A 12,831-nucleotide genomic window follows, 5' to 3' on the forward strand; every position below is an offset into this window, starting at 1 on the left:
CCTCCGTAGGCCCGCCCCAGGAGATGGATAAACCCAGCATTTCATGAACACTGTGATGGAGACCTTTGGTTTGTGCAATATTAGAAATATTCTGATACTCCCCAGAGGCTCCGGACTTTTACATAACGATATTATATTCAGTCCTGTAGAAAGTTATATATTTAAAAATATATGATCCTCTCTGGTTACTCTGGTATGAATAACTCTGCATCACTTTATGGTAAATAACACACTATCTGCAAAAAACAGTGAAAGAATTCCAGATGACAAGTTTGTAGTTCAACATACAAGTGACGACCTTTGACCTTCATCAGGTTTTATTTAATTGTGTTAGAGAAAATCTCATATGCTCTTCGTGCAGCTGAGTACATCAAGTGTTTAAAACGGAAGCTGTGCAGGTCTGAGATCAGCAGCTCTCTGAAACACCAAACTGAGGTCCTGTTAATGCTGATATATAGTGACACAGTTACATGAGTGATTAATCCTTTTGTTTTTTTATCTTTAACTTTATCAATAAAACAGCTGCAGCTTTCACTACAGCACATGTGGTACTTTAACCTTTGTACTGTTTTCATCAGTTCATTTTGCAGTTAACATATGAACATGTTGGATGATCTGTCTGCTGTCACTGGGTGGTGCTGAGGTCTGAATCTGAGGGCAGCTCCTGTAATCACAAAGAGAACAGAACCATCAAACTCAAATATAAATTTTATCCCTCAACATTGAAATAAAGCTGATTCTTCTGTCCTCACACACTCAGGATCTGAAGTTCTTCTCTTGCATTTTTTTCAGTATTACAGTACACTACAGTACTTTAATCCATAGTTCCTGATTAATGAGGAGTTACCGAAGTACAAGCTTTTAAAAAAATGTTATTGTCTTTACAGATGTGGCAAGAGACTGAAAACATGCTGTTGTTGCACATATTTAATATTCAGCTCTGCACAGGAGCTGCAGCAGGGTGCAGCCTGTTGTTTTTAAAGTATAATACTTGTAATCAATGTTGGTGAGTAACGGAATACATGTACCACCGTTACGTATTTAAAATACAAAATATGAGTAACTGTATTCCGTTACAGTTACCATTTAAAAAGGTGGTATTTAGAATACAGTTACTTTGTTGAAATAAATGGATTATACGGCGGTACTTTCCTGTTTCATATTGTCGCAGGTCAGGACATATTGTCGCAGGTCAGGACTATATGATGGTTTTGTTTGACAGCTATGTTCTGTAGTTCCAGGCGGCAGCGTTGCAGTTGCCATGGTTACAGGGGGATGCTCTTGCTCTGACAGAGCGCCTTTTTGTTGTTGTGCTAAGCTAATAGGCAGAATGCTACAGGCATAGCTCTAAAGAATGTAGCATCATGGGCAGTGTAGTCCGTGCTACAGGGAGAATGGACTGCCATACCCGTTATGTGTCTGTGAGTGCGAGGTGGAAGAAAAAGGAGAGTCGAAAAGTACGAGTTGTCATCCAGCAAAAACGGGAGCTGGAAGCATGTGAATATAATAATAACCACTGCAGCCAAGAAGAGTGCCTGAGGAGCCCAGTTGTAAGTAAGCTATTAAGACTCAACTGTACACTGTGTTCGTGTTTTCCTCTGAAACAATAAATTCTGTTGGAGCAGCCTTTCAACGCTTCTCTCTGTCTCTCGCAAGCAGAGTTGACCCAGACAACAAAGTAAAGCCATTTTTCGGCTACAAGCCCGACCAGGAACCCGTATTAGTCAGAGGTCCCTTTACTATGGTTCGGCGCCGCAGACCTTCAGTAATAGTAATAAATCACACAGCAATAGCACATTCACGTAGTTGTAAAATGCATGATAATATGTTAAGTAATCCAAAGTATTCAGAATACGTTACTCTCATTGAGTAACGTAACGGAATACGTTACAGAATACATTTTAGGGCATGTATTCTGTATTCTGTAATGGAATACATTTCAAAAGTAACCTTCCCAACACTGCTTGTAATAAAAGTACAGTAACAGTAATTAGTGACTGAGCAGCTTGGGGCGTTTCTCTTGATTTCTTTAGTCAGGGTAAATTCATTCACCTGCATGGGTTAGCTAAACGAACCCTGACAGCCGAGTGCTCATTTTAGCTAGCTAGGTCTCAGGACCGAGCTAAGGACGGTAGTTATGGAGTAGCTTACAAACACATTTAACTTACCGAAAAAGTGCAGCGGGGCCTCGGGTCCTTCTGTCGGGTAGTCCAGTTTACTGAAGAACACCTCAGGCTGTCAGGTTAAAACACTCGGTTGTGTTTTCATAGTGTAAACGCTGGCCCTCCTCTCAGAGCCTACGTTCTATCTGCTAGTGATGTGCGGATCGATCCTGAAATATCGATTCCTCCGATATCAATTATTTATGTTCTAGAATTGATTCTCTCATTATCGATATTTTAGTAATTTAGGATAAATTTGTAGTTTATCATTAACAGGAACACAGTGGAAAGAAACTATAACATTCGGATTGTCTACATTCAAAGGAACTACTTCCTCTTCCGCCTTTCATAGTCATGTGCGAAATACGGCTGTGTAAATGTCTCGCAGCCGTTGGCGTGCGCTCTCACAACAATGGCTGAGCATAATCGGAGTCATGTGCGGACTTGTTTTACCTCCACAAACAACTGAGACCTGGTTTGCGATACATGTAGCAAAAAAGTGCTCCAAGAGTGAGGTGTTGTGGCCATACTAGTGAGACATTCAAAAGGGCTGTTGGGGGGGAATACATTTTACAGGGTTTATTTATCGGATAAAATACATTAAATGTCACCGTTATTATTGGCCGGCCCAGAAACAGCGGGGGTGTCCAAATTCAGAGGCGGCTTCCACCTGAGGACCCGGCCTTGGCGGTCTAATGAAAGCCGGGTAGTACGTCACGAGCTCTCTCGGTGGAGTGAAACTCTGCTGTCTGCTCCTTGCTATCTAAGATACAACCGGGCGCTGGCGTAAACTCTCAACCGGCTCACACTTTGATTAATTAGTTTTCTGTTTGACGTTTATTCAGCTTTGTGAAAACCCCGGAGGAACCCTTCCGAGGGATTAATAAAGTTAAATTTAATCTAATCTAATAACTTTAATCTCAGCCAAACCGATTTACTCACGAACAAATAAAACACTGAAAAAGCCAAACAATAACATTTTTAAGTTATCAAAGTGACTTATACATCATGTTTAACCCGAGCAGTGAAAGACCGCAGGGGTTTGAAAACGATGTGTCGGTCGTCTCAGATATTTGAAGTTTACACAGCTACATTCTCACCTGAAACTATGTTAAAAGTTTTTTTGCGACCCAGAAAGAGAAATAAGAGTAATATTAAAACTAAGTAGCTGCTGCCATTGTTGGAAACTGGAATTGGCTGGGCCGTGCTATGAATTCTGCAACATGGTTTTTCAATTTTGTTGTCCGGGTGGAAAATCGGGAGAAATTTGGGAGAATGGTGGCTCCGGGAGATTTTTTTTTTTTTGGGGGGGGGGGCACTAAAATTTGGGATTCTCCCGGAAAAATCAGCATGGTTGGCATGTGTGGTTGTAGCAACATCACTAACCTTGTCAAACACCTCAGAGTGAATCATATCACATAATATGATGAGCATATGTTGAGGCGAACTGAAGAGGAGGAGAGGGACAGGTGCTGCTAGGGCAATACAGACATCTCTCACAGAGTCCTTTAGTGCTGCAGGCAGGCAACGAGTTCAAATAGGCACAACTTCAGTTTTTTTTATTTCTATATGATGAACTCTGCATTATTAAGTGATAAGAACAAGTAATCTGATGTCCTGTAATCATTATGACGCTATAATTTGAGATACAATAAATAAAATAAGTTTTTGTACAAAGTATCGGATCAGTATCGTCGATACCATCCTGAATATTAGTATCGGATCGGAAAGGAAATCAGTGGTATCGCACATCACTACTATCTGCTATTCCCGAACAGAGATACGCAAGCTTCTCCGTGACCGCAGCTGCCAGTCAAAGCTGCTACGATGACGTTTCACCCCAATTTAACATCACCGCGGTAGGAATTAGAATCAAACTTCAGGTTTCAGGTTTCCCATGACATGCTACGGACTAGCCACTTAAAATTCCAAAGTGCTGCTAAAACGGCCAGAGCGTCCTTCTTGTCCAAAATCATCCTGGCCAATGACCATAACCCCCTTATTTAAAATTTTTAACTCTGTGGTTAACCCTTCCCCGGACATGCCTTTAATTTATTCTCAGGCTCTTTGTGAGTGATTTCAAACTCACTTTTTAGAAAAGGTCTCATCTCTTAAGTCCTCCCTTCCCCCTGCTTTATATCCTCTCCCCATTCCTGAGTGCATTTCAACTTTCCACCAGTTTGAGCCTGTGTCACGTTTGACTTTTAAGCGGCTAGTTGCTCAAATGAATAACACCAATACTGTGCTTGACATTCTTCCATCTCGTTTAGCTAAGGACTGTTTTGATGTAATTGGACCTAGTATCCTATTTCTTATGAACTTTTCCTTGCTCTCAGGCTGTGTTCCTTTGGCCTTTAAGCATGCTGTAGTCCACCCGATTCTTAAAAAAAGAAACTCTGACTGTTATGACCTTTCAAACTACAGACCGATCTCTAAGCTTTCGTTCTTGTCCAAGATCCTGGAGAGACTAGTTCTCTCCCAGCTCCAGGCGTACTTGGACACGAACAGTGTTGGGTAGTAACGGAATACATGTACCGCCGTTACGTATTTAAAATACAAAATATGAGTAACTGTATTCCGTTACAGTTACCGTTTAAAAAGGTGGTATTTAGAATACAGTTACTTTGTTGAAATAAATGGATTACACTGCGGTACTTTCCTGTTTCATATTGTCGCGGGTCAGGACTGTTTGGGTTTTGTTTGACAGCTACGTTCTTTCGTTCCAGGCGGCAGCGTTACGGTTGCCATGGTTACAGGGCGACGCTCTCTCTCTCTCTGTGACTGTGTGTTTCCTGGGTGAGAGAGCGCCTTTTCGTTGTTGTTGTTGTTGTTGTGCTAAGCTAACAGGCAGAATGCTACAAGCATAGCTCTAAAGAATGTAGCATCATGGCCAGTGTAGTCCGTGTTGCAGGGAGAATGGACTGCCATTATGGGCAGAAATCTGTGCCATCAGAAACTAAATTTGAATAAGTTCAATTTGAATTTGAATTGCTCAGATTGAATCTGAATTGTAACTTGAATAAATGCTTTTGAAAACTGAATTTGAATTAGTCTAATTTGAAATTGAATTTATGGTTTGAAAATGATCATCACTAAATTGAAATTGAATTTATATTTTGAAAATGAATTGATTTGCTTTGAAACTGCATTTTATCCTTTAAAAATTCAGCTCTCGAATAATTTCAGTTTCACTTCTCACCATTCAGTTTCAGTTCTACAATTCAATTTCAGTTCCAAAATTCAGTTTTTTGGAACTTACATCCGGTTCCGGTTCAAGCGCAGATTAATAGAACTACGTTTTACTAGCGGACCGAAAGTGTTACTGACGGGAATCTACAGCGTCTTGAGCTGAATTAAGACTTCAGAAGTCATTCGTCATGTCGAATGACCAGCGGATAAACTCTCAGGTTGGTAATAAATGTATTACATGTATAAGAACAAGCGTCATGTTAACAAATGATAGCCGTACGGTAACTTTTATGCTTATTGTAGCTGTTAGCTAAAAACGCTAATTTAGCGTAGTTTGCCCTGAATTCAGCTTTGACAAACAAATATGATCGACTGTTTCTAGTAGAATTCCAAAGTTGTCATCTTGGACCCTGTCAGAGTACCCCCCTCTGTATGCTTGCAGAGGGGGGTACTCCCTACAGTAGGGAAACATGCAAAACGGTGCCCAAACCTTTGTGTTTTAGCTTTATTTATGTCTTACACGTATGTCTTACACAGCATCCCAACTCTTTAGCTAACTTAATAACTTTAGCTAAAGTGAATAGTTAGTCTAATTCATTAGTGCAGCATTACTGGATCACCTCTGTTTGAAGTGATATAATATGATATACAACTATCACTCAAACAGCAAACTTTGTAAATAAGCAAACAACATTTCTCATTCGCTAAACGTTTGGCCACAGCTGTAGATTACACTATCAGTGCTTGTTCACTCTTGACAATAATTACATTTCTAAATTCTCTTTGTGCATTTACAGGTAAACAATATCTAATATTTTATCTAAATGACTGCTTTGTCTTTGAAAAGGGTGAAGAGCCTGAGGCCGGTGACAGTCCAGTTCTACTCTAAGTACATCCTTACAGTGGCTCACAGGACAAGGCCACATTCCTGTCCTGCCAGAAGAGAAGCTTCAGAGTCTTCATGCAGTTCAACCACACCTGTCATATTCCATATGACAGGGGTCTCAAATTCCAGTCCTCAAGGGCCGGTGTCATGCAACTTTTCCATGCCCTCGAGGACTGGAGTTTGAGACCCCTGCCGTATGGTGTTTATGCTGTTTTCTACCCCACAGTTTCAGCATGTCTGACTGCCTGTTCAGCATATGCAAAAACATATGAGTTTAAGCATGTGATGACTAAGGCCTTCCATTATGGTGTTTGTCATCACATGTCACAGACATCTGGATGATCATTTGGAATAAACAAAAAACTAAAAACTTGTTACTTCATCTTATCTTTATTATTGTTCTTATTTTACATTGTTAGGCATTACCCATACGGAAAAGAAATATAAAAAAAACGTATAAAACCCATATGTTAAAGAAATATAAAAAACTTAGAAAAGATTTGCATCAGCTTTAGTTTGCTCCATATATAGTGAATCATATAAGGCTTGTATGATTTACTCCTGAAAGTGGCCACTTTCGGGTTACTTTCATACATGATAATAAAGTGGATCACATAAGGATCATGTTAAAACTAAGTATGAGTTATATAAGGAAAGTACATGTCAAAGTATGTATTCCATAGATGTTCCATATAATATTTGCATAGTTTTTAGTACATAATTGTCATAAAGACATATGCTTTACATATATGAACAAAATCTGTTAGATAAATTTTTTTTATATGTAAAGTAAATGTAGTTTGCAGGGCAATAATCTCTTTTTTTTTAAATGCTTTTTATACATATATTCTAAGAATATGTTAGATTACATATGTTTTCACTTTATGTTCCGGCAATACATTTTTATGGTAAACTATTCTTTTTTTTACATTTTTCTTCTAAGAATTCTTAAATCTCATCTCATAAAAAACCTATAAACTTAATTATTAATTTTATACAAATTAACATTACTAGAAAAAAAAAAATCTATCACATATGAAAAAGACAGTATCATTTGCCCCTGCTTGACCAACATCAGTTAAAAACTAGCAATGCAAAGACAAACTCGTAAGCCAACATAACTTTCTTTGACAGGTCAGCAGTCAATGTATTGTAATACTGAAGAAAACAAAAACAAAAAACATGAATACTGGGCAATCTTTAAATTCAATTAACTTTTATTATTCTGATATAACAGTCACATACTAATATTTCACAGAAATATTTAACCTAATCTAAGCTCTATTGTTTAAAGAACATGCTAAGCTGCATACCTTTTGCTGCAAATTTGTGGAACTTTTACCTGCTAACATGAGTAAAACTTTGGAGGGCAAAAAACCTGCCCACTTAAAAAACAAAACAAACAATCTATCTTTAATAGATAAAACATGAATTGGCATTATAATAACATGCCAAATGAGACATCGAAAGTCAAGTTATGGGGATGCTGTGACAGAGACATTTTTATTTCTGGCCCGGAGTTCTGTGATCTTGGCATTGATTGTAGTACCAATGCTGGAAGGATGGGTCCCAGGCCACTTCTCAAGGGTTGCACCTATATATGTACAAAAATGCAGGGGGGGGGGTGATGACAAGAACAGAATTAGTAGTGTAAAAGAACCCAATGATCTTAAACAATAGTGCAATGATCCTGCATTAATCAGTCTTAATATCTAATGGTGCCAGCTTTGAAATTTGCAGACGATGCATGGAGCGGTTCACTACATTGACTACATTTACATACAGCCAATATTCAGGTTATGGTCGAGTTAGGCTCACTATTCAGGGTTCTGAAACATTCGGAATAACTCATTCACATGCATGAGATGAGAGAGTCACAGAGAGCCAGACGGCACATACACAAAGTTCCTCTACTCAAAAGACCAGGATTCCGCGGGAATAGAACATGTGCAAAACACAAATCCATTTTCATTCTGATGGCGATATGCCGATAGAGGTTTTACATGACCCTTTTCTCACAAAAATATTTGGTAACTCCAAGATTTATATTTGGATTTTTGCCGGTATTTTAAAGCCATGTGTGACCGGGTTATTGCTAACATTCCAGTTTTGAATGGGTTATCGGCTGCATGTAAACGCAGTCACTGAAATACATCAAATGCAAGAACATCCAGAATGTAAAATACTTATCTACCATTATTTGTTACTTTGTAGTTGGACAAACAAAATGCACCATAAAGGAAATGAAAGGCCTACAGAGAAATCTAAGGCCTACAATAGTATGTCATGAAAAGACCATTCATTCATCTGGATATAACTCAAAAAAGATCAACTAGAATCCTCTATTTGGTGGAGGCCTTTCTTCATCAACAATAATATATGCATAAATGTTAAGAAGATATTCTTCATATGTGTGGCCCTTGTTTTTCATTGGTCCTTTGTTATCTTTAAATGCCAGAAGTGTGGACAACTGCGAAAACATGCCATAAAAAGCTAAAAACTTACTGTAGATGGCATCCAATTTATTTTTGTCGAGCGGTAAACGTGCATGTCCTCTGCCTCGTTTTCCCCCTCGAAGATTGCTCACTAGCAATATTTCCACAGGGAAGACTGCTGTGAGCAGATGCCTCACAAAGGTTGTAGATGAATTTGCATTAGTAGCATAGGCCCAGGCCAGTTTCTCTACCATGACTCCAGTCCCAGGATAAATCTCCACCTGTTCCAACAAAAAGACATTTTGATCAATATAAGAGACGTAAAGAACAACTACATACCTTTCCAGACTTAAAACTCTGTTTCTCGTCTAGTTTTGAAGGCAGTGACATTTATGTATATTCCTGGAGCCGTCGTTCACCTGCAATGTCCGGATGCTAAGCTACTGGATTGCAAAACTTTTTTCTGCATCACTTGTTACTCGCACAGGCATTCCCATGCAAAAGTGAAGCTTTTGTAGAAAAATTGTAGTTTGCCTCTGCTCCACCAGGGGCTGGCTCTAAAACAGAGTCAATCCCCATAGACTCCTTTGTTTAAGAAGGGAAACTTCACAGCAGAAACACAGTCAATGAATTTAACACTTGAATTAGATCCATCATACTAATAAGTAGAGTACCAATTTAAAAGTTTTGACATATTTTCCCATTAAATCTAATAGGAAAGTCCGTCAAAACTTTTATTGGTATTGTGTTCAAGGTTGGATCAACTGTAAGTAGAAAGACAGTAGATCCAATTTATGCACTTCATCTATTTATTCTTTAAAATTCCATTACCTTTGATGACTGGGATTCCTTTGTTGATAGAATGACAGATGCTGGTGTTGAGAAGGATGAAGTAGATTTGGGAGGGGGCAGCAGCGAACCATCTGATGATGAACCGGGCGTGGACTGCGGAGAAATCTGGGGAAGCTCAAAACTGGATCTCTTAAGAGGTTCAGCCAAATTAATCACCTTTTTCATCGTCTTCATGAGTTCTGGCACATCTATATATAGTAAATGAATAAAAAAATGATTACCAGAATGGTTTATACATAGGCTAGAGTGACTTTTTCAAATATATTGGCTGTTTAATTGTTAAATTAGTGATAGGAAGTGATACCTTGGACAAGCAACTCCTTCAGTTTATCATTCTCTTGTTTCAGGTCTTGGATCTTCCGCTTTAGACCAATTACTGTCTTTTTTGGACTTTTTTCACCATAAGCGACTGAAGGTGGTGAATGACTGTACATTGCAAGGAATTCCTGTGGAGGGTCTTTCTTTGAAGGAGCCTTTGACTTCTGGACATGAAAAAAGATAGCGAGAAAGAAGAGGAATTTACATAAAATAGTCAAAGCTGCCATAAAAGTTATGAATCTAAAGTGTAAAGACAACAGATTCAATAGCTGTGCCACAAAGTGTAGGGTGCATACTTCAAAGAGCTGATTTCTTAGCCACATACAGTACCAGTCAAAAGTTTGTACAATTTTACAATTAAATATAATGGAAAAGTGTGTCCAAACTTTTAACTGGTACTGCACATCACAGAACTGTAACTAGGCCTGTTCCAAAGATTGGGCTCATTTGAATACAGTTAAAAAAAAAAAAGTTTACCATTATTCAATTTAGGTGGCTACAAGTGATTTTTTCCTTTAACAAATCCTGACAATCATTGTATACAAATGACCTTTGTGTGCAGTAGAATAGGGGGACCACTGGTGGAGTTCCTTTTCTTAAATGTAAATACGTTTCAGTTTTAAAATTATATCTGATCTGAAAAAGGTAAAAATCAGTAAAATATATATTTTTTTTTAGGGAAAGAGAAGTACTACAGTCATTGCTTGGTGACAGAAATGGTGTGTAACATAATAGAAAGATGGTGAGGATGTTCAGACATAACCAGGAAATGCTACTTGCAGGCTACACTGTCCCGTTTCATAAGGCTGTAGCCTGCATAGACTCCATCCAATGGTAGATGTACAATACAATAGTGTCAACTTTTTAAAGGAGCCATCACCTAAAATGTTTCATTTTCCACATGAAAACATGTATATAATGGTTTCCTAATGACTGACACTAGCCTAGAAGCCAATATTTAAAGATGGAGTGTTTAGATAACATGTAAAACACGGATACTACAAAATGGTTCCAAGTGAAATGTCACCTTGAGTTGCAATGGCTGCGACAGAATCAGAGTCTCATTTGGATCGGAGTCATCAGAATCATCCTGATAGTTTTCAGGATGGACAGATACCCTCTTGGTCAGGTCCTCTGGTTCATTTTCCTTCAGCAGTGCATTAATTTTCCGAGCTGCCTCAAAACGAGTAGCTAGAGCACAAAGGAGGAAACAAAAAGACATTACAACAATCCCCTCATTACTCCACAGGTGTTTTTTTTTTAAATCACCAGACTATGTCCTGTTTTCAGGTAATTGCAGTAATGAATGTTATTTTTTACTCCTGACTAAAAACACAACTGAACACTGGAATGGTTCTTCGACCTGTGTGAAAGAGAGAGCTAACAAAGAAAAGAGAACATTTGTATATGGGATAGAGAAAGAGAAGAAGAAGACAGCAGTAACAGTGTCTAGTTTTGTGTTGAGTTGTGATTCACATAGTGCATTTAGCAAAAAACCAAACAATTCCTATTTCACAGAATTTCCATACATGTGAAACATAAAATATAAAACTATTCAACATCTAAAAGCAACCATCTCATTAGTCAGGGGTTAGGGTTAAAAGGAGTAGGAGCCACATTTAGGAGATTTACTGTGTTAATATGTAAACTTTTACTTAGAGCAGAGTAAAGACGAGTGATAAAATACAAAACTGTTGCGACTTTATGTAATGTATACTTAATGTATATTAAGTAAACATGTAGTACAGTCTTCAGCTCCCTGGAAAAACGAAGTAAGCACATGACTTTAAAGAGTGAATTCAGTTTTTCTTTAGAGAACTACTTTCAAGTAGAGAAGGACATTCTACATTTCAAATCATTAACAATTACTTACCAGAGACAAAAACAACAGTGCCCCTGTAATGTGGCCACCCTCCTCGCTGTTTCTTCCCATGGCGCCATTCAATAACTGCCGAGTAAGTGGAAATGGGATTCCCATGCTGGTCCATCTTGGAGTCGTCATACCCCCGTATGTTAACAGTTTTTACTTCACTAAGCTTTCCATAGTCCTCCCCTTCACTCCACTGCACCACTGCAAACTTCCTCTCCTCGTGTTCTGTAGTAAATGAAGGGGGGAGGAAAAAAAGAATTGCTTTTTCCTAGCTAGAATGCTACAGGCTATATGCTAATAAAGGCTTTTTCTTATCAAAAAATATTCTATTTGACATGGTTTCTATAGGCATACTTTTACCGTTTGAACCATTTTAATGACACCAAGTGCTATGTCACATGCATAATTCTCTGAAGAGAGCATTTCCACGTTGGTCACTTGTTTCTATGTGACCCGTAAAACATCAAACCACTTTTAGCAAGCTATTAGCTTAAGCTAAGTCATTCAAATTCGAAAACATTTAGGCGACTTACCTCTGATATTAGTTTTATTCGTCTCCGTAGTCTCCATCTTTGCAAGACACACTTTATTAGACCGATTTCCCGCTTGTTGTTAAATTACGTAAGGAAGCCGTTACCTGATGAGGACCGTGTGAGGTCTCGCGGTGAAAGCTGGCCACCTGTCTGCTGCAGCATGGCCCGCCCTACTTTGCCTTTGATTGGTGTATCCTCATATTTGACCGTACACTTAACCAATCATGGCACTCACAGCTGAAAACAAATTTTTGAGTTCATGCTCTACGTCAGTATTTTCTCTATTTGGCGGTAGAATATGTTTTTCACAGATTATAGACTATACTGACATTCCAACTGAGTTTTGTAACTTAAGAGCCAGTGATGCCGAAAAGAAAACATTATAGATCTGACACAAGTGAAATAGACTGGATGCGGAAAAACGTTCCTTCACGTACTTTGACCAGATGGAAAAAACGGTATGTGCACCTTTGCCAATAAGTTAATACAGTTGTCAGTTTCTGTCATTGTTATGAAAGCTACAAGAATTTATTAATTTTTTTAGAAAAATCGACAGAGCTTTGACTGACATCGGACAGCACAACAC

At 38.5% G+C, this 12,831-nt stretch overlaps 1 protein-coding gene and 2 long non-coding RNA genes across 3 annotated transcripts; 1 reads left to right on the plus strand and 2 right to left on the minus strand.

The window, feature by feature from the left end:
- Positions 1–305: 305 nt before the first annotated feature.
- LOC145431723 (uncharacterized) lies at positions 306–2,310 on the minus strand. Its single transcript, XR_013912002.1, has 2 exons — positions 2,169–2,310; positions 306–664 (listed from the first exon to the last, which is right to left on the minus strand). It is a non-coding gene; the product is annotated as an uncharacterized LOC145431723 (long non-coding RNA).
- A 2,381-nt stretch (positions 2,311–4,691) lies between these two features.
- Positions 4,692–6,607, plus strand: LOC145431945 (uncharacterized). The gene is made up of 2 exons (XR_013912278.1): positions 4,692–5,569; positions 6,199–6,607. It is a non-coding gene; the product is annotated as an uncharacterized LOC145431945 (long non-coding RNA).
- LOC145431944 (uncharacterized) lies at positions 6,468–12,396 on the minus strand. The gene is made up of 7 exons (XM_080308418.1): positions 12,246–12,396; positions 11,716–11,937; positions 10,870–11,033; positions 9,829–10,006; positions 9,504–9,712; positions 8,743–8,953; positions 6,468–7,831 (listed from the first exon to the last, which is right to left on the minus strand). The coding sequence occupies exons 1-7, from the start codon at positions 12,280–12,282 to the stop codon at positions 7,713–7,715; spliced, it is 1,140 nt and encodes a 379-aa protein (XP_080164544.1). The 5' UTR covers positions 12,283–12,396; the 3' UTR covers positions 6,468–7,712.
- Positions 12,397–12,831: the final 435 nt, after the last annotated feature.

Source organism: Astatotilapia calliptera, chromosome 11 (assembly GCF_964374335.1).
Source record: "Astatotilapia calliptera chromosome 11, fAstCal68.1, whole genome shotgun sequence".
Classification (NCBI taxonomy): domain Eukaryota; kingdom Metazoa; phylum Chordata; class Actinopteri; order Cichliformes; family Cichlidae; genus Astatotilapia; species Astatotilapia calliptera.

Bases quoted from the DNA above. Each gene is read 5' to 3' on its own strand.
- LOC145431944 (XM_080308418.1), bottom strand. From the start codon at position 12,282: ATGGAGACTACGGAGACGAATAAAACTAATATCAGAG. The intron at 11,938-12,245 runs GTAAGTCGCCTA...CATTTACTACAG, and splicing joins GAATAAAACTAATATCAGAG to AACACGAGGAGAGGAAGTTT. The intron at 7,832-8,742 runs GTAAGTTTTTAG...GTACATATATAG, and splicing joins TAAATTGGATGCCATCTACA to GTGCAACCCTTGAGAAGTGG.